The following is a 25,493-nucleotide window of genomic DNA, read 5'->3' as shown; positions in this document are numbered from 1 at the left end:
AACTTTTAAAAATTATTTTTCTCATTCTTAATTTGGAAATAAGTATAAAACAGTCCAAAGTTGTCTAAGAAAACTCTTAATATGTCTAGATGTTATCTAAGAAACGCGTCCAGATGTTATGTATACCTTAAGTCTAGTCACTGAACTACAGAAATATACATACACACATGCATGCGTGCGGTCTTCCCTGTCAGCTAATCCCTGGGCACTTTCCTCTTAGGGGACCCTGGCAATTCGGCTGACACTCAACAATGGGGAGACCCAGCTGCCTGGGGCTCGTTCTTAGCTCTGTCCGCTCCTGGTCATCCTGACCCGAGTGAATGTGTCCTCGACTTCCCGTCCCACTGGCTCACAGCGCCAGCTCCCGCGCCCTGCATTCCTGTATTGCATCCACTGTGCGGAAGAGATTCGTCCCTTTTCCCACCCTTTTAACCCCACCAGTGAACTGTCGGCTCCTTGAGAGCTGCGGTTACTAAGATTACTCTGACAGTCAAGTCTCTTCTCTGTTTCTATGACAAAAGGTAATGAAAGGGCTTCCCTGGTGGTGCAGTGGTTGAGAGTCCGCCTGCCGATGCAGGGGACATGGGTTCGTGCCCCGGTCTAGGAAGATCCCACAGGCCGCGGAGCAGCTGGGCCCGTGAGCCATGGCCACTGAGCCTGTGCTCCGCAACGGGAGAGGCCACAACAGTGAGAGGCCTGCGTACCGGAAAAAAAAAAAAAAAAAAAAAAAAGAAGGTAATGAAAGCTGGCTCCAGACCCACCAGAAAGATCAACAGTTAGCCTCTATCTGCTCCCAGCAGGTTCCCAATCCCTAATCAAACACTCGCCCTCCAGTACTCCCTAATTCTGAGAAACTCTCAGAATAGATGGCCATTTTCTAACCATTCTCATATGTAAACAGAAGAGAGTGTTAAATCATCACATAGCGAGGGCTGTATAATGACCCTGATGAGAAAACCCCATCCTTCTGACTTAAATTAATGAGCAAAGGACAAATGAGGTTTCGGAACCTTCCCTTAAGAGCTAGGTCCAGTGTAGGTGGAACCTCTGGGTCAGGCATCACCGAGGGATGACTTTTACTGGCAAATGGCTAGCAGCCTAGGACCCAAGGCAGAACTGTGAAATAGCTTCTCCGTGGACCTGAAACCCATTTCTTTACGTTCAAGTGGCCAAAATCTTTAATATTTTAAAGATCTCACACATTGGCAAAATTCCCAGGCCATGAAATTACCCCCTCCTTCTTCAGCCACCCCTAACTCCCCAACCTTAATCAAAGCTCCTGGTCCCTTCACGAAGATCTCCCAGTTAGATGACTTGATTCCAATGCAGGGCCAACCCTCTCCCATTCCAGAATAAACAAAGAGACTAACTCCAAATAATCTTTAATTAGCAAAATTGGGGAATTCCTTAAATTTCTTCATCTACTCATTTATTCATTCATTCATTCAGCAACTACTGAGCATCTACTATCCCAGACGCTTGGGAAACACCAGAGAATAAAACACAGACCACTGCCCCATGGACCTTAAGTTCTGCACTCCAGGACTCCCCCCTGACTTGCACGTTGGTCCACGGTGGGGCCCGAGCCTGTCTCCTCACCTGGAATCTCGCTCTCACGCCACACTTGTCACCCTGTCATCCACTGCCGCAGCATCAAGTCAAAACACACAGCCTACGGGTTTGAACTCAATGTGGTGAAATGGGAAAACACTAACCCCTCTGCCACAGGCTGGCCGAGAGCACTAAGAGAGGAAGGAAACATTCACGGCGCTCAGGCTCGCCACGTCCCCTCAATGTGTCCCAAAGCTCACAGAAACAACTCCCAAGCCTTCATCGCGGAGGTCGTCCTTCCAGACCTGCACCAGTTCAGGCTCCACACTCCCAGCTGTCCACTCTGGGCACCTGCTGCTCCGGACAGGCCCCGCCCTTTGTGTCTCCACCATCCCCGCAGCCCTGTTGCACAATCCTCAACCTCCTGACTTTCCAGTCACCCATCAAAGACCAGCGGAAACATGCATCTCTCAGGAAGGCTTCCCTGGCACCCTGGCAATTGTGACTTGCACCTCTGTTACAGGAGTCTTCATCTTCCTCATAAGCTGCAGCCTTGATGTTTGGGGATACGGACAAGGCTCCCTGGAACCCCCAAATCTGCACAAGTCATTACAGCACAGACATGTCCCCTTAGATGGCATGTGCAAGGCAGGCAGACAACACCAATGAGGGCGGCCAGTTTTATTCACTCCCTCATGTGGGCAGCACCTCAAGAGGCATGACTCAAACTCATGCCTGGGCAAAATCACACCTCATGACAACCAAAGACACACACGCCAACTCTGAGCATGTTACGGGCTAATTTATGAGACTATTAAACCATCCACTCTCACTAGGCTGGAATTCCTTGAGAAAAGGAAGGTTGAGCTAGTCAACATATTTACCTCTGTACCTCTCAGAATACCACACATTCAATTTTAGATATTTTGGAAAAAAGGATGAAGTGTGGACGAGTAGAATCTAGAGTGGACTAGATTTTCTTGACCATTTTTTCAGAATATTAGCTAATGGCCCAACACCAACCTGGAAGGAGTTTTTCCAAGAGGTAAGTCTGTGCGGGTGAAGGGATATGGGGGAGCCAGAGGCTTTTTTAGGAGAAGGGCTCCTCGTCTGAGGGGCTTCTTTGGGGGGAGTCAGCCTGCCTCAGGAAAGCAGATTTCCGGGGCCTATTCACCTCACACAACATGTTGGAGCAGCTAAATCCCACCAGCCCAAGAGGCAGGCAGACTGCACCAGTGAGCAGGAGAACGGGTTTGATGGCATCCTGCTGTGGACTGCTTCCAAAACTGTCATCTCATTTGAACAAGTGCAGCAGTGATCAATTATGCTGTTAGAGAAAACGAAAGCATACCCTAAACTGGAAAACACCGCTTGGCAGTAGGACAAGTCTTCATTCACTAATTCAACCAAACATCCACTGGGGGTTGCTCTAACAGTAAACAAAAGGCAATGGGAATAGGTATATTATTTGACCACCAAGAAATATGACAAATGGTATTAATTTTATTTTTAAGCTAATGATGACCAAGGTTAAGGCTGTCCAGTAGGCAGGACATGTGCTTGGGCAAGTCTTCAGCAAGTGTTCCTACCACCTGCGCCCCCCAACCTTTGACTTGGACCCATGCTCAGTGCTCTGGGACGGTAGCTTCACACCCCGTACCCCACAGCGCCTGACTCCTGTCCAAAACACTGTCCATCCAGAAATTACGGAATTGCCTTTGCTTGTTATGGAAAAAAACCACTAACCACTAAACCAAAATTACGCGTTTTAAAAATGAAATCCCCCATGCCATCCCTTCCTCAAGGGCACACGCCATTAATGGTCTCACGTCTTTTCTTTCAAGTATTTCTCCACAGACAAGCATATACACTTCTTGGAGGGCTGTCTTCACAAGAATGTCATCATCCTTACCTCTTTTGTGGTAAGCTGCTTTTCTTTTTCCTCAGTATTTACAGATGCCTTTTCACGACCCAAAGCAACCGAACAAAAACCACTTGTGGTACCTCTAATTGGCTTATTATGTTTCTGTGGAGTTTGATTGTTTTTGTCTTTACAAATTTATCTTCTGCTGACAACATCTTTCTAAAGCATTATTTTCTTTTCCTCACTTATCCTCAGCTTACCTTTCCTCCTTTATGCTCAAGATGGCAAAATTTTTCCCTGTGTGTGATTAATTTCTTGAGTTTCAGAAACACATTTTCAGTTCTGACATCCTAAGGACTTCTCCTAAGCAAAGTGTTTGCTTTGCTTAATCTTATCAACTTCGCTCCTGGCTTCACAAGCTGACAGAGCAATTTTCCGTTTGCATAATGAGTCCAAACTATTCCGGATCATTTAGTCGACAAAATGTTTCCCTTAAACAGCAATTATCATTTCTTCAGAATGCTAATAGTGCCATGGACTGCAAAACACTCTCTCCTGCCGACATCCAACCCTGTTCTGGCTCTTGAGAAAAAAAAAATTAACAGCTTAAAGAACTGGCCTCGTAATTATCAAAATTACCTTTCTACCTGCAAAAATGAATGTTTGCTGTTTTCGAATTCAAGCACAGTAAGTACCTCGCACCAAGCTAGATGATTTTCTCAACAGCCTGTTCCCAAAGGCTTCCTCTTCTGACGTAAGCAGCCCAGTGGCTTATTCTTATATGACTGGGCGCCCCAAGGAGCCATGAGAGCTGGGGGGAGAAAAGGGGGTGCCCAGCTGCTGCTCCAGACACAAGTCCAGAAAGTGTGCTGGCCCACGGACACGTAGTGAACAGCTGATCCAAGGGATACGGAGGGAGGAGGGGGAAATCCTTGAATAATTACATTTAAGCTATTAACATTCCACACTTTGACCGTTTTTGGACAATTAAGAAAAACTGATATTGGTGCTTTCAACCTCACAATTTCAGTTCTCACAGTAACTTCTAGACCTTGACTCCTCCATCTTCTTTCCCTGGCAATTACCTTCTTCAACAAAAACAACACCGTAAAGACGCATGCACAGTATCAAAATGATTGTTCCTATGGCGCTTTGTATGTGCAACCTTCAGAGAACTCAAAAGCCATCAGTAAAATCAAAGCATACTATGTGAAAATTAAAAATTATAGAGCAGTGAAAAGGATCTGGAACTCACCAGATTCCCACTACTAGAAGAATGATGGTCAGTGCATATGGAGGACCTACGTGTCGTCAGGACACCGCACGACTTCCACGCCTCCGTCCGTCGGCAGACAACCCCCTCAGCGGCAGGTGATACTCGGCAGAACGCAGTCTGAGCCTCTGCCTGTCTAAGCAGTGCTCCCGGACACCCAGGGAGGGGACACAGGCTCTGTTCCCGACCCATCACTGTGGCTTCACACCAACTCTCCTGGATGCCACAGGCTTCCCTGCACCCCAGAATTCCTCATCCAGACTGACATCTCATCCACACCCTTGCTCTCTCCTCTGTTTTAGGGCAAAGACACAACTTTTATCTTATTACTAAAGCTATATCATATTTCATAAGCTCCCACAGCGTTAATCCTCAAAACCCTGGTAGCAGGACAATCTTCCGTATTTCATAACAAGGAAATAAATAGTATCGGGACTGGGCTTACTCTTACTTTTGTAACAACAACAAAGATGTCAACTGCTTAGAAATGAATGACTGTAAAAGTCCGTTTTTCATTAATCAGACGACTATTTATTAAGCCCCCCTGTGCCCCTCGGACTGCAATATCCACCAGGCGGGGAGAGAAGCACGATGAGCTTATCATTAAATAACTGAAGGGCAGACAGATCTTCAACTGTACCAGCACCTCGGTATAAGCTCCAGAGGCATTATTCTCACAAATAAACATAACTAAGGATGACCTGTTTCAAGAACAAAACAGAGGGGCCCCGGGTTAGGCGCTGCACCGTCTCCTGTGTTCCAGGCCTATGAGCTCGTGGCAGACAGCAGCCTGAACACACGTTCTCGAAGCGCCGCTTTCACTCATGGTAAGAAAGGAGATGTGCACGCGTGTGTGTGGTGTGTGCGTGCGTGTCTGTGTGTGTCTCTCTCTCCCGTCTGGCCTAGCTTACTTTCATCAGCACAGGCAGGCCCCCTATGACGACACGCCCACCTACACTCTCGCTCGGCACAAGTCGCCCCCGCGAGGACAGGGGTCCACGAGACCCACCTGCTGAACGTCCTGCTGGAAAACGCACAGCTGCAGCCTCTGGTGGAGCCGGACCTTGCGGTGCTGCCAGATGTTCTCGAGCTGCCGCTGGTGATGCAGCACCTCATGGATGACGTCGAGAACATGGTGCACGGCCTTGGAGTAGTTGGCAGAGGCCGTCAGGGAATCGGAGCTGCCAGGAGTCAGGGGCCGCTGGAGCTTGTCAAGGAGTGACTTCCCGTCCTGGCTCACCTGCCGGCAGGACAGACGAGCGATTATAAACCAGCAACTCTTCCGGACCCAAGGCTTTGCCCAGGCCATGCTGCAGAACCTGTCCTCCAGTACGTGTGCACACACTTGCACAGACACATGCTCACACACACACAGACATAAACCGCAGTTTCATTCAAAAGCATATTATATAAAGAACAAAATAAAATTGAAAACAAATCCATCAGTTATTCAATTACATCACAAAACCAAGTATGGTAAAACACGGAACTAAAAGAACATTCATCATCACGAAACACTGTACCAGATGCTAGTCTTAATAAATAAACATGGTATTTTGCCTTAAATGACATATGCGCTGACATAAAATTTCATTGCTCCGATATCTGCAAATTAAAATTTGAAAGTAATACTTTTCTTGAGTTATGTTAGCGAGAATACAACAATCACAATGGAGCAAAATTTTAATGCTGAATCTGAAAGCTCACTTGAAAAGAAATCAATAATCCAGCACCAGGCAAAGAATATGTACCTTCACTTTCTGACACAGTTGGATAGCAATTTTACCTCACAAAATAAAAAAGAAAATTAAAAAGTGCCATTTTATTTGGTTCATTAACTTCGAAGAAGCAATTTTAATTAAAATGCCATCATTTCTTAAAGGAGATTTCAGTGCTGTATTACAGCAGTTAACTATCAAAGTACAATTAAATGAAAGCAATCAGACTAACCAGAAAAAGTAAGAAAAGGTGAGGGTAGAATATGGAAAGAAAAGCATTATGTATTTTTTACATTTAAACATATGAATGATTATGCCAGATGTGGGAGAAACTATAGGATCCGATTGGACAAAAAGAAGGACATGATGCACATAATGTAGCTGGGCTGTGCGTGTGGTTCAGGGTGTTCCCTAAGCCAGTCCTCATGACCAGGATCCTGCTCAGATCCTCCCAAATCTGAAAGCCTCCTTGGGTTTCTACGGAAAGGAGGAGCGAAACGGAGCCTTGATTTTTTAAAAAATAAATTTATTTATTTTTGGCTGCGTTGGGTCTTCGTTGCTGCGCACAGGCTTTCTCTAGTTGCGGTGAGCGGGGGCTACTCTTCGTTGCGGTGCGCAGGCTTCTCATTGCGGTGGCTTCTACTGCCATAGGGCACAGGATCTAGGCGCATGGGCTTCAGTAGTTGTGGCACGCGGGCTCAGTAGTTGTGGCTTGAGGGCTCTAGAGCTCAGGCTCAGTAGTTGTGGCACACGGGCTTAGCTGCTCCGCGGCATGTGGGATCTTCCCAGACCAGGACTCGAACCCGTGTCCCCTGTATTGGCAGGCGGATTCTTTACCACTGTGCCCCCAGGGAAGTCCCGAAAGGGAGGCTTGTTAACAGACGCAGACAGGGTTCAGGGGCAAACCCTTAGGACAGAGGAGAGGGGGGCACTGGGTGAATGGGACAGGCCAAAGGAAGCCTTTAGCAACCAAAAACTGGTGGCGAATGAGAGGCCTGTGGATTTTTCTAATCTCTTCCTTTAATCCTCTTACAACTTTAAATCTTGCTAGAATGCAACATGTTTGTTTCCTAATGCCTGATTCGGAGACCTTTGTTTGAAGTGCTGACTTCCTTAGGAAGGCTGGCTACCAGCCTTTGTAGATTAAAACTGATTTAATACATCAAGTTAGAAAAACTGAAGCAGAAACAAACCAAGCTGACATAACCAAAGAGAACAGGGGAAAAAAAGGAACCAACTGAACCGCAGCAGTTGTGTCGGGCACCTGTACAAACAAAAACAGAGGAAATGCAAGTCTTCCAAAGCAGGGAGTTGCCCCCAAGAGTCACTGAAACTTGCCTGGGCACTTTTGATACAATGATCTGGGGGAGGGGAGGCACAGTGACTGACTTGGGGGAAGGGACTTATTGTGACAGATTCACAGAGGCAGGATATTACCTCAAAATCATCCTGCTTTTCGTAATAATGTGAGTTAGGCTCTATTTGACATATAAACATGGAGGGTTTTTTTCTTTTTCTTTTTCTTTTTTTCACCTACTCCAATATACACTGATTTTTCCAGGAATGCAGTTAACCATGTTAATCAAAGGAAGGCAGTGCTTGGTCTTCTTTGAAACTTTAGAAGAGTTGCTTACAGTTTTAAAATACCAGCACAATAATACCATTCTCAGTATTCGAGTCACAAGTATTAATATAACACATGTCCAGTCTGCATCTGTAGTTGCCATATTCACAATGGTTTTATATATATTGCAAGCACCTGAATATCTAATTGCTTTCTCCTCCATTTTGCATGTACTTAGGCATTTATAGACTGAAACACATTTTATCATAAATCACCTTTTGTCTCTCATTCATATTGTAGCATATAAGTAATTTATATATACAAATATAAATATTTTCTGAAAATAATTACCCATACATTTTATTTGAGCAGGTACCCTAAAATTTCAGTTAAACAATGGGGGTGCAGCATTTCTTAGGACTGAGGGCCAATACTCCAAGTTACACGTTTCGCATTTGTACAGAGCCTAGAAAGAATTCCTTATAAATATTTCCTCTGAGTTTTACTCCTTAGAATATGCGTAAGTCAGGAAACATACACCAGAGCATACGACTTGGTGAACATGTGCCAGAAGGATATATACATCAGAAGGTGTGGCAGAAACTGAGAGCTGCTTCCCCAAAGTCCACTTGCCCCTCCCTCCTTGATAGCCAAACCCCACAGTCAGGAACAGCAATACTCCAGCTATAAACCTGCATTTCCTAGACTCGCTTCCAAGTAGGAGTGGCTAACGTAACAGAGGTAAAAAAATGCTGAATGGGGCTTCCAGGAAAGCTGCCTAGGGGGCTGAGTATGCTCGTTACCCCCTTGCCTCTTTCTCCTCCCTGCTGCCAATAACTTGGTGAAGATGGCTGGAGCTTCAGCAGCTACTGATGACGTTGAGGCAACCTTAAGGATGGTAGCCCACCTGCTAAAAGAGGCAAAGTAAAAAGACAAAAGGATTCAGAGATCCTCTTACTAACAGAGCTACCATACCAGCCCTGGGATGCAAGCCCTGGGACTTTCCCACTGGTAAAAAGTAAACCTCTATCTTAAGCCGTTGTTTTGGATCTTAAACCACAATACAAAATGACAAATGGGTTCCCGGCCCTTACCAAGTTTCCAAAGGCATCCATGTGACACTATTAATATTCTACTACTGAGAATAAATAAATAATCCGAGAGAGAATATTCCAACTAATCTTTCTTGGGTGTCTTTGCAACTGTCTGACAGAGCTCGAGAGCAGACATTATTACTGGGTTTAGAACAACATGCCTACTCATGGTGGAGGGGGGGGAGGCAATGACTGAGTACGTGAACACACAATCACCTTAATATAAAGGAACACATGAAGCAAAGCTCTGCCTTCTGGGTACCCCTAAGCAGGGATTAAACTGTCTCTGTTGGTGCCCCTGCTGGCACTGTCGCTTGTGGGTAGAGAGTGTGCCAGCAGAAGTGGCTAGAAAAAAATCCCAGTCAAGAGGACACCTGTTGCACCAAAACTAGACCCCATGGAACTCCAGATGTGTGTTCATACGCAGCAATTCTCCAATAAAGCTTTCAGAAATAGTTCTACTCTATTTCAGTGTAGCATTCACAAGTTTGTCAATTTAAAAGGTATTATTTAAGCACACGAAGAATACCATGTATAAATTTTAGAAAGTTTTAGCAAAATACCTTTGTCTTTATAAGTACAGGAGTACTATATAGGGGAAAACATGCTAGAATTTTATAAAGATGACTGTTCTATTGTATAAAAATAAGGACTTTTAAATGGTACAGAACAACCAGTAGAAAACCAATGAAATAAAAAACTGAAAATAGCAGATTATTCATATATAATTTAAGTACTAAAACAATGAATATATATAAGTTTATGGTATGTGATACAGTTCTGAATTTCTTAACTATAGAACCAGGTGAATTAATTTACTTAAGTTATATGTTTTGTCTAAAAACATGTTTTTAGCTTTCAGGCAGTCAAACCCTATCCCACAAAGAGACCACAGCTGTAAAAAAAGGAGATCAACCTTTACTATCGAAAAGCAGGACTTATCTGCTGTAATTTTTGAAAACATCAAATTGGGCCATTTTTTCACATTCTGCTCTTTGTTCCTCTTGCAATACAGCGCTCAGGGACTTGAAAGGCAGCGGAAGTAACATTTTACGAAGAGTAACATTTTATAAATATGTGAACTAATACACTCTAATACCTAAATGAGTTAAGAAAAATGCAAAAAAGGAAAAGAAGGGGTTGAAGTTTAAAATTTTACCATATCATAGCTATGTTCGTTCCTAATATTTAAGAGGAAACTTAACTGTTTAAAGTCAAGAACAGTGGTCCGGTTCTTGATTATTTACTTTTAATCAAAACTTCACATAAGATGTAACTTGGATTCCTGTGTACCACCCTACAAAACGTTCCGTCAAACCTCACAGAGGCTTGCCCGTTCTTATTTCCGGTCGGTACTTGGGTCTCTACATTTCCCACTAGATCAAATTAGAGCTCAGAGCCTCCAGCAGGAGTACTCTTCACTCACACACAGAATGCTGCTCTGATCTACAAAAAGAGACCAGTACCTGGAGATTATTGCTCAAGGTGGCAAAAACCACCACCCAAGGACCAAGTATGACCTGTGAAAGGTCAGTTATATCCAAATGTGGTGCTATATCAGATCTACCAGTGCTCCAACAGTATTCCCAAGATATGACCAATGTAGGCAAAATACATGAACCGCATAAAGGCACGGCTAGAAATGACTACACTCAGCGTGTCGTAAAGAAATTGTGGTCCTTCTTCAAATCTTTTATGCATTGACTCAAACCAGCATCCCCCCCCCACCCCGGCTTTGCTTCCTTCGCTGGGTGTGGCTCATCACAGCCTGCAGGGCACAGCCCTCCACGCTGAGCCTGAGAATGTTTCACAGCCCCACTACCCCCTCCAACTCTCACGAAGTTATTCTCAAGTCCAGGGTCTAGGAAAGCAGGAAGGAGTTATGAATGGTCGCATGTGAGCATACAGCTTACTGTGCAGTTGTGGTTGACACTCCGCAGCCAAAGCGATGAACACTTTGTCTTTGAGTCGGGAGCATAAACCGGTCTTAAGATGGCTCTGCTGCCACTAACACTGGCCAATGACCTTCTGAAAGGCTGCATGCTGGCTTCCCACACCCCAGGGAGGCCACCCAGTATCCTTACCTTTAGAGGCTGGGACTCCCCGCTGAGATGGTTTTCTTCAGGCAAAGCTCTTAGGATGGAATTCTGAAAGCCTATTTCCGTTTCTTTCCACTATTAGATTTCTTACTCAGAACCAGATCAACCTAAGCATGCTTGGCTCGCTGACACCTCTACCTGGGATCCTCAGAAAGGGAAAACCCAAACAGGACCCAGACAAGGAGCTGTCTGGCACAGCTGAGCCAGTTAAGTCAACTGTATGCAGAGAACATGCATGTTCTACAGATTCCACGTGGGCCTGACCTCTGTCGCTTCTATATTTCAAGCCCTTGCGAGGCCTGAAGTTTGGGGGTGCAGAGAGAGACCCCCGGATGGTCTGTTGGCTCTGATGCTGTGCCCGACATTGACTCCGGCTCCTGCACGTCTACAGCGATGCTGCAATACTTAATGGGGCTTTGAAATAACCGCTCTATAGAAGTTGCTCTCTACCCAGGCAGGCAAGCTGTCACACATCACCGACAGGATTTCAGGATGTTTACTACCGAGGTGACTCATTTTTCTGTTTGCTTTTCTTTTAGGGTAATAACCCTCATCGCGCCATCACCCACTTGTACAGCTCCTTAAGAAAGGAGCTCTACCAGCTCTTCAGGCAGCCTATCAGTCACTTCTACAAGGTGCTGTTGAAGTGTGCAGTAAGTTAAATTGAGAAATGTGTTAAACTGGTAAACTGACATTTTAATATTTGTTAAATTGAGAAACTGATGCAGAAACTAAACCCTGAAGTCACACTGGATCAGGGCGGGCCACGGTGGACGTGGCATTTCACCTCCTCTGCTCCAAGAATCCCCGCCTGGGACTGCTGTGGCGAAGACCACGGGCAGGTGGCTGGACGCTCGGTACACAGTCTCACGTCACAACTCGGATGGCAGGGGCTAGGGTTACAGATGACACGGGCACACTGTACTGAGATAAAAACCACTTCTATGAATTTAGCTTGTTGAGAAAGTAGTTGGTAAGTCTGCTTAAGATAAGATGTTGCAAATGACTACTCTCTGTGCTGTTTCTACACCTACAGCTCATCCCAGATGTTCGCATTGCTTCACTCTCCTGCGATCAACTACATCAGACAGCATTAGCCCCAAACCTGGTGAACTGAAGCAAGCTCCTATTGGCGAGGCACGGGCATGCTCCTGTTGCTGCAGCACAAACAGGAACACGGGACAGGTCTAATTAAAGCACAGAAAAGCAGGTGTTTGTGTTCTGCGGGAGAAAAACAGGGCTGGGAAAGTTTCCACTGCAAACTTTTGTCATCGGAGACTAGAAGCTGTAGGTAACTATTTAAAGAAAAAAATTGCGGAAGGAAGGAAGGAGGAGGGAAGGAGGGAGAAAGAGAGGGAGGAGGGAAGGAAAGGAAAGGAAAAGTAGGTGAAAGAAAAAGGAAGCACAAGCCCTGCTTACCAATATTCCTCCTCCTAAGTGACCTGTGCCCATGGCAGGGGCGCAAGAAATTTCTGTGGGATGAGTGCCTCCTGGGCAGGCCGGCAGCTCTTGAGAGCCAGGCAGGGAATATGTCTCAGTGTGTGGGCTGTAAAGCATCTGCATCAGAGTCCCTGGACCACTTGGGAAACCCACTAAAGATGGTGATTCACTATCTCTGGGGGTGGAGTACGAGAAGCCGCACTTATAACCAGCATGCTCAGGTTAGAAAACCACTGAGTTAGGAAAAGAAAAGATCACTGAAAAGACAAGAGTGATCCTTGCTTTCCCATCCCCCTTCCCCCTCTCCTCCTAGCATGGAGGAACCAGTGCCCAGGGTCTGCAGCAGTGAGGGGTGGAGGTGCCACTGTGACCCCATGCTGGGCTTCCTAAGGGCACGGGCACTGGGGGTGATCAGAGGCCAGGGGAACGGGGGAGACTGGGAAGACAGAGCAAATGCACTTACCGAACAAATAACTTAATATACCGAGGATAAAAGGAATCAGGTTTCTCGCCATCTGAAAGGGGATTTATAAACAGAAAGGGAAAGGCTGGTACTGGATTAGAGACGGAAGTGTCAGTAGGAACATGTGCGGTTTTAAAACAGAGACAGACACAGACATAGCAATAGCTGTAGATGTATGTGCATGGATGGATGGATGGATGGATGGATGGGTGGGTGGGCGGGTGGGTGGGTGGATGGATGGGTGGATGCATGGATGGAGGGATGGAGGGATGGAGGGATGGATGGGTGGGTGGGTGGTTGGGTGGTTGGGTGGATGGGTGGATGGGTGGGTGGGTGGGTGGGTGGATGGGTGGGTGGATGGATGGGTGGGTGGGTGGATGGGTGGGTGGGTGGATGGATGGATGGGTGGGTGGGTGGGTGGATGGGTATCTACATTCACATGCTTCCTGACTCTGCTCAGACGGCCTAGAAGCACTGACACCCCACAAGCAGGTGAGCACTCCTGAGCAGCCAGACTCTGTTTCTAAACACCATGCAACACTACAAGGAACCAGAACCTCTTGGCGAGATGCCTGATCTCAGGGATGAGGCAGGAAAAGAACAAGATGAGCCTGGGAACATCCTGTTATGCTAGGTAGTAACGCTCAAATAACCATAAGGACAGATCAGAAAAACACAGAAACATGAGGCCTAAGTTGTCCCACTGTCCAAACACGGACAATTTAGGCGTCTAAACAGAGTACTGGATTTTAACCCATGGAATATAATAAGATTTCATAGATTCATACTGAAATAATAAATAAATTAAAAAATGGGGAAGAAAGGAAATAAAGTCCTTCCTACAGCAGAAGGTCACCTAACGAATACAGAAGGAACGATGGAAATAGGTCCCCAGCGTCTGACGGCATCACAGTGGCGCTGTCGTGGGCAGGAGTCAGCAGGGACGCTAAGGCCGTGAGAAGTCTGAGGAAGCACAGACGTCGTGTTACGTCACTACCTCTCTCCACAACATGCTCATCCAAGACGCATTTTTACATGGTGATTTTACTTTGGAGAAACCTTACAGACGCCGCCCACCTCACCAGGTGGTCAAGGTTAACACCGGCAGTCGAGGGAGGGGTCAGCATCCTGCGCCCCTGCTGTGACACTCGGCCCAGTCAGCTCCCCAAGAAAACTGCATGGGTGGGAGGCTGAGGGTCATCCTACAGAAGGAAAGGCCTGAACTCTACGACTGTCAAAGACACAGGCAGAGAAAGACTGAAGAATGTTCCAGTGTGAAGGCGGCCAGTGAGACGCATCCACGAACGTACCGCATGCTGCTGGGCCGGAGAAGAGAAAGAGACGTAGCCGGGACAGGGGGAAGTACGGATGGCCCGTGGGCAGGATGGTCGTGTTGTGTCACTGTCGATGTGAGGGCCGGAGAGAGGCGGGGGGAGAGGACAGCGCAAACCACTGGGCAATCCGGTCGAGGCGATGCGGGAGCTCCCTGTTCTAACACTTTTCTGCAGCCTGAAACTACCTCCAAATTTAAATAATTTACAAGGAAAAAAAAATTTCTCTTCTACTGAATTTCTCTTCAATTCATTCTCTTCTACTGAAAGTCTTTTCTGTTCATCTAGTCCCAACCACCATCTCCTTGAGTTTACAACTCAGTTGCAAACATGTTCTTAGGCTAAAAATTGCAGTTTAAGCCTGGGAAGCTGTCTACTTGCCATCAAATCATTTTAAATTATTAGTATCAATTTAAAATCTAATGAAACCACACCAGAGGTAAACCTAAGTTCCCATGTTAAGATGCCCCATTTTTATAGAATGCAGTGGGAATGGTGAGAGAATTCTGTTCTTTGCTAAAAGTGCCAAGGGGCAGCGGGCAGGCTGACCGGCCACCAGGCCAGAGGATGACACTGGGCAGGTCAGGTTCAGTCCGAGGCAAGTCCTGTAGGTGAAGACTGTAGGCCAGTCCTGCCAATCACCTTGTGTGTGAGCTGTTCAATCCCATAGCAATCTGGAACCTACCAATGCAACTGAAAAGCTGCTCCCAAGAAAATCATTAATAAGATGGGTGAAGGCCTAGTTATATCAGGGATAACAGGGTCATTCATCCACTTTCTATATTACAGGTCAAAATTAGACGATGCATGGAGATGGTACACTAGGTACACTTAATGCTCTTTGGAACTCACACATTCCTCATGAATCAGTATGATTAAAAAAATACAGATCTGTTCAACCTTCACTTTTCCTATTAAAAAAGTTATCACTTATTTATACAGTTTCTAATAAACTAGATAACCAAATTAGCTTATAAACACCTGATGCAAAATTAAGAAACATAATACAGAGTTGACTACTTTTTAATTTCATGACAACATAAAATAGTGTTAAAGAGGGATCATGTTAAATAAAGAGGTGTCCAGAGAAACAAACACGTAGATATCAACTTTCACGGGCAGGAAGGAGACTGGACCACACTGTGAAGCAAATATTGTAGGGCAACACACGTTCATTTAATTAACCCGCGGACATGGTGGGGTCAGGAGACCTGGGCCCAAGGACACGAGAATGACAGCTGTTTGGTGAAGCAGGACGTGTCAGACTGAAAATCAAATGGCCGAACAACTTTGACAGGTGTGGATGTGGCTCAAATAAAGGAAGATCTGGATGTAAATACAGTCATACCTTGGTAACAAGGGGGAATGGTTCTAGGACCCCCACGGATACCCAAATCAGTGGATGCTCAAGTCTCTTTTCTACAACCACGTAGAACAGGTGACCCCGCACATCCAGGACACAGACCTGCAGCTACAGAGGGCTGACTGTACTTCCTAAACATCTACTCCATGCTCAGCCCTCTGACAGGTGGTTTGAAACATTTTCTTACTGGAGTCTCACAGTAATCTTTCCCATGAGCACATAGTATTACAGATGCTCACTATAGATGCTGAAAGCAAGCACGCACAGAACTCCTACCCACTCCCCACTCACCTCCAGGAACTTAACCAGTATCATAAAGGCAGACTGGTCGGCAGGGCCAGAGGACCACGACGTGGACAAGAGTGACCTGCCCGGACCTACGTGTATTTGTCGTTGTCACTGCATCTAGCACAGTGGTGGCTGAGAACACACAGGCAGCCTGCCTGGGTTCAGTCCCCGCTCCACCTCCTACAAGCTGTTAACCAGGCACAGGTCACCTGACCTCTGCACCACGCTTTCCTCATTTGTAACAGCGGGTTAGTATGAGTCCCCGCCCCAGAGCTGCAGGCATTAAACAAGTGATTACATAATGTCCTTACAACAAAGCCTGGCACAGAAGGAGGCAGAAAATAAAGCAGGGATATGTTAAATAATTAATTTAAACTAAGAAAGAAAAACACTCCACTTAGATTCCTAGAACAGCAAGTGGCTTTACACACTTGAAAAAAGTGTGTATGTTTTTTTTTTTTTTTTTTTTTGCGGTACGCGGGCCTCTCACTGTTGTAGCCTCTCCCGTTGCAGAGCACAGGCTCCAGACGCGCAGGCTCAGCGGCCACGGCTCACGGGCCCAGCCGCTCCGCGGCATGTGAGATCTTCCCGGACCGGGGCACAAACCCATGTCCCCTGCATCGGCAGGCGGGCTCTCAACCACTGCGCCACCAGGGAAGCCCCTGTGTATGCTTTGAAATCCAGAACATGAGGTACATCAGGTTTCCCTCTTTTCTAGAAAGTTTCATTCAGGAATAGTAGATTGAGTTGGACTATACTGAATAGCACACAAAACACTATTTCCTAAATACATGTAGTCAAGATTACAATTTCATTTATTTTAGCAGATGACACTCTAAGCACTCTAAAGAAAATCCACAAACGTCACAGGGCCATGAAGAGTTTGCTCTCTGCTCCGTCCTGTTTTACTCACTAGCCCTCACCCCCAACTCCAGTTCAAAAGTTACAATGAAACTTCAGTTCAACTCGAAACTTGTAAGTTTCTTCTAGACTAGCCAAAAATTTGATTTTTTCAACTTTCAGTGCTATGACACAGAAATAGTGTTGCTTTACAGCTGAAGTAGATCTGACCACTCACCTCAGAGTAAGCAAGGGTGATGTGCTCATATATTCCCTGGTGATGATGGATGGCATCCTCCAGGTCCTGCAGCTCGGAGGGAAGGTCCACCTCACCACAGGCTTTGCACCACGAGTCCACGTTGCTCATATACTGGGATGGTATAAAAAAAAAAGGATCATGTCTACCAATAGCAAATGATATTGAGAAGTAGCTACTTTTTAACGTGGTTTTGAAATAAGCGTGGTTGAGAGAGTGTCTAAGAACAGAGCACGGTTGGGCCTCCATCTCAAATGGCACTGACATGAGTTCTCAAACCAGATTCCTGGACTCTGCGCCCCCCTCCCCCTCGCCCAGCTTAGGTTCTGGCAGAACTGGGGCTGGGCCCAGGAAGCTGCATTTGAAATCACAGCCTCAGGTGGCTCTGTGGTCACCCCCGGGAGCATCTCTGCCCTGCATTAGCGGTTTGGGGCATCCTGGTTCATTCTCCCGTTGCGCATTTGCATCTGTGTTTCCAACTGCTCTGCGCTGCTAGCCATGGAAAGCAGAGATGCCTCGTCCACTTCCTCCCCTCAGCCTCTTGCTACTCCTGGAGCTGTAGTCCAGCCCTCCTGCTCTCCTCTTACATTAAAACGGCAACGGAAGATTCCTGAAATCATCTACCTATCATTAGGAAGAGCAGGGCGTCCATGTGTCTATCTTTCCAAAAGCAAATACACACAGGAATCAAGGGAGACCAAGCGAACGGGGCCGAAACTCCTCAGCTGTGCCCACCGAACGGAAGGGAGGCTGCGGAGTCACTGGGCTCTTCCCACTTGGCACGTAAACGAGGAGAGTGTGGGCTGCAGGCTGCCGTCCTGGGTCGCTGCTGCTACCTACCCTGTCTTCTTCTCTGCCACCAGCACATCCCAGGACTCATCAACAGCTGAGAAATCACTGCCAGATTTCCTAGGGGGACCCTATCAGCATCCACCGCGGGGAAGCGTCCCAGGCAAGCAGCCCAAGGCCCAATTAAAGACGCTACTTCAATTAAGCCAAACAGACATCGACATATTTCCCCGGCTTTCACCTCCTTTATTCTCGTTCCTCGCCGTCTTTCTACTTATCAAGGAATGCAGAGGGTGACTATTTAAAACAGGGTAACTGACCTGCCAGGTAAGAAACATGCTATAATTCTCTTAAAATATATGTGAGAATAACCTCCCAGGTACTTATGACATTTAGGAACTTAAAATAGACAAGTCACCTGAATAATAATTGTTTATAAAAATCCCTTTATTATTAATGTATTGGCTCAAAAAAACACCTGTATGCAAATCCTAGGGCTCGAAACTAATTCCCAGGGCATTAAGTGTCCTCTGATAGCATGTGGCTTCTGATGGCTTCAAACATGACTAAATGGATGCAGGCCCAGGGGAAGGTCCTCAGTACCCTCCTCTACAGCTCCTCCTAACATCACCATGGCAATGGAAGTAGTAATAAAATTCTTTATGCCTCTCCCCCTCTGCATGAATACACTTATGACGACTTAGGCATATTTCTACTAAGTATTTCTTGGATGGCGTGTTCTACAATTAGGTCAAGTTGATGATTATAAGCATTCTTGATCTCTATTTCACTCCATCTTCTTCCATTACTGCATGTGACGCCGACTCTAAAATTATTGTAAACCTTTTTCAAATACGAAATTGACTGAGGTTAACCATCAACATTCATCAATCGCCAGGTCAAGTCAGCAATTAACTACTCCTGCACACTGGCCACTATGAGACACCCAAAACAAAGCAGAGGTGAACATATTCCTAAGGAGGATAAAACGCTTCTGATGTAACAAGGTGAAAACAAGTTTTGGTTACACGACACTTCACAATAAGCAGAAGTGTCAGACTAATATATTACTGTACCAAGACGACCGCTAAAATACATTCAACCCCAGTTTTTGAAGCTATCGGTAAAGAGAAACATTTGAGCAGTTTTATGCATGCCTGTAGTTACTTAACTTCCTTATAATTTCTTAAAGTATCCGGAGAAGTATTGACTGTATTTACCTGCAGAAACATAGCCCAGTTCTAAAAACATAGGGCAGAATAGCTTGTAACACAGAAATCGTGTGGAACAAGGACTCTGCACATCTAAATTCACTCGATTAAAATACCCCAATGACAGAAATAAACCTGGCCATGGTTTTTACAGGGACTTTTGCACAAGCACAATTTTTGTCTTTTATTTCTGAGATGGCAGCCTTAGACTCTGAAGGCCAAGCTCCAGTCCCTGAATGCTTTCTGAAAGGCTCAACACCCGAAAGAGATCAGAGTCAGAGCAGCAATCCCTATCTGGAGAGCCAAGGAACACGACGTTAACAGGCATTCCACAAAGAAAAAGCATCCCAGAATCAAGTTTGGTGTCAAAGTTCAACAGGTACCTACAGAATAGAACCTCCTAGAGCCTATTAATATAATGTGCCCTGTGGATATGGGAGGGGGAGGGACACTGGTGTGTTTGCTTAGAAACCTCTCTGACCACTTTACTACACACCCCCTACACACACATGCACACACCTCTCTTACCATCCTGACAAATATGTTGTGGGCTTGGAACACCAAGGGGATGTCCAGCACAGAGCCTGACACTTCCTGAAGGACAACAGAAAGTCGCTGCTACACTCTAGCCAGATCACAGCACCAGTGGACTCTCTGATGCTTTAAATGTTCAAATGTGGACCAAAATGTGTCTGGCCAGCCTGGGGGTAGAGGCAGGAGAGTGCAAAGGGAATTCAATGCTTCTCTGCATTCAAACCAGGAACCGGCTTCAGAGCTGGGGATTCTGCTGCTCAGCAGAATGGTCACTTCAGTGCTGCTGAGTAGAAGATGACTGGTTTGCAAAAGCGAGGCAGGCAGACAAGGGAAGAGTGATTAATACAAAAGCTTTAAAAGGAGAGCCTGAATAATTAATTAGCAAACTTATTGTCAGAAGCATTTATTGCACTGCTCTCCATCTGCTGAGAGCAGGGGCTTCCAATGTGCTGGGATCACCCAACCCAGTGAATTTCACGCCCGCCAGGAGCTCCTGATGGAGCATCAGCTGAGCACAGGTGGTTACACCGATTCAGGAGACAAAGGGACAGAAACTTCCTAGAAGGTAAATGTTTAAAATACTTATTTAGGGGGGGTTTCTCCTCTTTGGAAAAATTAAGACTGGTTGAATTTTATACATATAATACATATATGAATTCAAACTTCGGAGTTTCCTTTCTTATTTCTAATTTCCTCATTTTCTGCTTTCGTTTCTAGGAGATATTACCCTATTTTTTCTTTTTCTTTCATCATTTCTACTCCCTGAGTATTAATAAACACACTCACTCTCCTGGTTCCTTTAAGGGAGATGGGCTCCCTTCTCGGCCCAGCAAAGTCACAGGAGGGATCATGCATTTTCTACTTGTGAATCCAGGTCTGATGGCTCCAACCGAGTAACTTGGAGAAGACAGGTTCAATCTGAACCAAAATATGCCAATGATCACTCTAAGTACCTTCCACCTGTTTTCATTAGTATCCTTCTCTTTCATATATACAGATATATATTCTAATCCCTTTCTATTACATGAGAATCTTGTTTTTGTTTTACTACAAGCCAAGAATTAGACTTATGCTTTTAATAAAGTGAAATGACATTAAAATGGGAACAATTACATGTGTATTATTTGCCTTAAAAAACTCAAAAGGGAATACTGATGCAGTATTTGTAATATCTTCCTCTAAATTTCAACCCAGACATACGATAAAATTATCCAGATGATAACTATGATACATTCAAAGTAAATGTTACTTCTAAAATTTTTTATTGAACGTGAAATTTTGTAAGAAAATAAATCTAAGTGCTTTGTTTGTGAAACAGTGTGCTGTCATGTCAGGAGCAAAAGACTCTCCTAGACCTTGAAGAAAGTCCCAGCTTGGGTAAATCACTCCCCAAACAGAATATAAGGACATTAACACCATTAGTCCCATGTCCTTCACTGGGCTGATTTAAGGATGAAATGAGATTTTGTATTTAAAGGGCTTTGTAAATTTCAAAGAGCTATACAAGTCCTGGTTACTTTGTTTTTGGCTATGATCTGATTATAGAGGCCCTTACAGTCATGGATAAAACGAGGTGATCAGATTTATGGTTCACTCTGAAGGTAAACCATTTGCAGCACTAACAGAATTTCTGCAGTGATGGAAACGCCCATCTGTGCTGCTGAGGCCACCAGCCACCAGCCACAAGCTGCTACTGAGCATCTCAAATGTGGATACTGTGACTAACGAGGTGAAATTTAATTCTTTTTTTAATAAATTTATTTCTTTATGTATTTATTTTTGGCTGTGTTGGGTCTTCGTTGTGATGCATGGGCTTCTCATTGCAGTGGCTTCTCTTTGTGATGGACCATGGGCTCTAGGCGCGTGGGCTTCAGTAGTTGTGGAACGTGGGCTCAGTAGCTGTGGCTCACAGGCTCAGTAGTTGTGGCGCACGGGTTTAGTTGCTCCGCGGCATGTGGGATCTTCCTGGACCAGGGCTTGAACCCGTGTCCCCTGCATTGGCAGGCGGATTCTTAACCACTGCACCACCAAGGAAGTCCCTAATTCCATTTTTAAATTATTTTATTAATAAATTTATTTAACATTAAATAATTTCAATAGCCGCATGTGGTGACTGGCTAACATACTGGACAGTGCAGCTCTAATGATTTTTTTAAATAGTGAAAATTGGAGATTTTCAGGTGCAGTAAAATCAAATCACTTTAATTCTTTGATTTATAAAAAGGTAATTCTAACGAGTTTGCGATGAAGCTTCCTAATATAAAGGGATATAACACATGACCAAACAAAGTGGAGGCTGGAGCCGTAGACACTGCCTACTGGTGAAATCAGTAACCTTGTGGTCGTGTCTCCATTTCTGCAAGCTGACATTCTGATCCTGTGCACACTCTCACTGTGGACGAGGTTGGGAGAGAATGAATGGCCAAGACATCTCTGGAAGCGTAGTCTATGAAACGTCATTCTCATCTAGTTCTAGCCCCAAGATTTATGTTTATAAAACCACAAACGAACACGAGTAAGAGGTGAAGAGATTATAACTGCTGAAATTGCTGTCCTCTCACTCAAAGCAAATATCTGGAAAGGAAGAAAAAGGAGAAAACATCTCCAAAGGATAAAGAAATTGTAAGGGAATGACTGGATTCTAAAAGGACTGAGCTAATACAAGACTGGGGTTCAGTCTTTAGAAGGGCCCTGAACCAAGATGGCGGAGTAGAAGGACGTACTCTCGCTCCCTCTTGTGAGAACACCAGAATCACTACTAGCTGCTGGACAATCATCAACAGGAAGACACTGGAACTCATCAAAAAAGATACCCAACATCCAAAGACAAAGGAGAACCCACAATGAGATGGTAGGAGGGGCACAATCACAGTAAAAATCAAATCCCATAACTGCTGCATGGGTGACTCACAGACTGGAGAACACTTATACCACAGAAGTCCACCCACTTGAGTGAAGGTTCTGAGTCCACGTCAGGCTTCCCAACCTGGGGGTCCGGCAACGAGAGGAGGAATTCCTGGAGAATCAGACTTTGAAGGCTAGTGGGATTTGATTGCAGGACTTCGACAGGACTGGGGGAAACAGAGACTCCACTCTTGGAGGGCACAAACAAAGTAGTGTGCGCATCGGGACCCAGGGGAAGAAGCAGTGACCCCAGGGGAGACTGAACCAGACCTACCTGCTAGTGTTGGAGGGTCTCCTACAGGGGCAGGGGGAGGCTGTAGCCAAGGACACTGGCAGGGACAAGGACACTTGCAGCAGAAGTTCTGGGAAGTACTCCTTGGCGTGAGCCCTCCCAGAGTCCGCCATTAGCCCCACCAAAGAGCGCAGGTAGTCTCCAGTGTTGGGTTGCCTCAGGCCAAACAACCAACAGGGAGGGAACCCAGCACCACCCATCAGCAGTCAAGCAGATTAAAGTTTTACTGATCTCTACCCACCAGAGCAACAGCCAGCTCTACCCACCACCAGTCCCTCCCATCAGGAAACTTGCACAAGCCTCTGAGATAGCCTCATCCAGCAGAAGGCAGACAGCAGAAGCAAGAACTACAATCCTGCAGCCTGTGGAACGAAAACCACATTCACAGAAAGACAGACAAGATGAAAAGGCAGAGGGCTATGTACCAGATGAAGGAACAAGATAATACCCCAGAAAAACAACTAAATGAAGTGGAGATACACAACCTTCCAGAAGAACAATTTAGAATAATGATAGCGAAGATGATCTAGGACCTCGGAAAAAGACTGGAGGCAAAGATCGAGAAGATGCAAGAAATGTTTAACAAAGACCTAGAAGAATTAAAGAACAAACAGGGCTTCCCTGGTGGCGCAGTGGTTGAGAGTCCGCCTGCTGATGCAGGGGACATGAGTTCGTGCCCCGGTCCGGGAAGATCCCACATGCTGTGGAGTGGCTAGGCCCGTGAGCCATGGCCACTGAGCCTGCGCGTCCAGAGCCTGTGCCCCACAAAGGGGGAGGCCACAACAGAGAGAGGCCCGTGTACTGCAAAAAAAAAAAAGAGAAAATCCTCCAACAAACAAAAGTCCAGGACCAGATGGCTTCACAGGTGAATTCTATCAAACATTTAGAAAAGAGCTAACACCCATCCTTCTCAAACTCTTCCAAAAATTTGCACAGGAAGGAACACACCCAAACTCATTCTAAGAGGCCACCATCACCCCGATACCAAAACCAGACAAGGATACTACATAAAAAGAAAATTACAGACCAATATCACTGATGAATATAGATGCAAAAATCCTCAACAAAATACTAGCAAACCGAATCCAACAATACATTAAAAGGATCATACACCATGATCAAGTGGAATTTATCCCAGGGATCCAAGGATTCTTCAATATACGAAAATCAGTCAATGTGATACACCATATTAATATATTGAAGAATAAAGACCATATGATCATCTCAATAGATGCAGAGAAAGCTTTTGACAAAATTCAACATCCATTTAGGATAAAAACTCTCCAGAAAGTGGGCACAGAGGGAACCTACCTCAACATAATAAAGGCTATATACAACAAACCCACAGCAAACATTATTCTCAATGGTGAAAAACTGCAAGCATTTCCTCTAAGATCAGGAACAAGACAAGGATGTCCACTCTCACCACTATTATTCAACATAGTTTTGGAAGTCCTAGCTATGGCAATCAGAGAAGAAGAAGAAATAAAAGGAATCCAAATTGGAAAAGAAGAAGTAAAACTGTCACTGTTTGCAGATGACATGATACTATACATAGAGAATCCTGAAGATGCCACCAGAAAACTACTAGAGCTAATCAATGAAAATGGTAAAGTTGCAGGATACAAAATTAATGCACAGAAATCTCTTGCATGCCTATACAGTAATGATGAAAAATCTGAAAGAGAAATTAAGGACACTCCCATTTGCCATTGCAACAAAAAGAATAAAATACCTAGGAATAAACCTACCTAGGGAGACAAAAGACCTGTGTGCAGAAAACTGTAAGACACTGATGAAGGAAATTAAAGATGATACCAACAGATGGAGAGATATACCATGTTCTTGGACTGGAAGAATCAATATTGTGAAAATGACTCTACTACCCAGAGCAATCTACAGATTCAATGCAATCTCTATCAAGTTACCAATGGTATTTTTTACGGAACTAGAACAAAAAATCTTATAATTTGTATGGAGACAAAAAAGACCCAGCATAGCCAAAGCAGTCTTGAGGGAAACAAAACAGAGCTGGAGGAATCAGACTCCCTGAGTTCAGACTGTACTACAAAGGTATAGTAATCAAGACAATACGGTACTGGCACAAAAACAGAAACACAGATCAATGGAACGAGATAGAAAGCCCAGAGGTAAACCCACTCACCTATGGTCAACTAATCTATGACAAAGGAGGCAAAGATATACAATGGAGAAAAGACAGTCTCTTCAATAAGTGGTGCTGGGAAAACTGGACAGCTACATGTAAAAGAATGAAATTATAACACTCCCTAACACCATACACAAAAATAAACTCAAAATGGATTAGAGATCTAAATGTAAGTCCAGACACTATAAGACTCTTAGAGCAAAACATAGGCAGAACACTCTTTGACATAAATCACAGCAAGATCTTTTTTGATCCACCTCCTAGAGTAATGCAAATAAAACCAAAAATAAACAAATGGGACCTAATGAAACTTCAAGGCTTTTGCACAGCAAAGGAAACCACAAACAAGACGAAAAGACAACCCTCAGAATGGGAGAAAATATTTGCAAATGAATCAACTGACAAAGGATTAATCTCCAAAATTTACAAACAGCTCATGCAGCTCAATATTA

General features: G+C 45.0%; 1 protein-coding gene across 15 annotated transcripts in view; it reads right to left on the bottom strand.

The window, feature by feature from the left end:
• The window catches only part of TRIO (trio Rho guanine nucleotide exchange factor), a 372,206-nt gene that overhangs the window by 177,145 nt on the left and 169,568 nt on the right, over nt 1-25,493 (bottom strand). For all 15 annotated transcript variants that reach the window (XM_079917624.1, XM_079917622.1, XM_079917617.1 and 12 more), the window contains 2 exons: nt 17,127-17,258; nt 5,698-5,928 (listed from right to left, as the gene is read on the bottom strand). In XM_079917624.1, coding sequence (XP_079773750.1) covers nt 5,698-5,928; nt 17,127-17,258 — 363 coding nt within the window. The remainder of the gene's footprint in view (nt 1-5,697; nt 5,929-17,126; nt 17,259-25,493) is intronic.

This window comes from Stenella coeruleoalba (assembly GCF_951394435.1).
Source record: "Stenella coeruleoalba genome assembly, chromosome: 3".
NCBI classification, from domain to species: Eukaryota; Metazoa; Chordata; class Mammalia; order Artiodactyla; family Delphinidae; genus Stenella; species Stenella coeruleoalba.
Note: the sequence above shows the minus strand (reverse complement) of the source record. Positions and strands in the feature narration are given on the sequence as shown.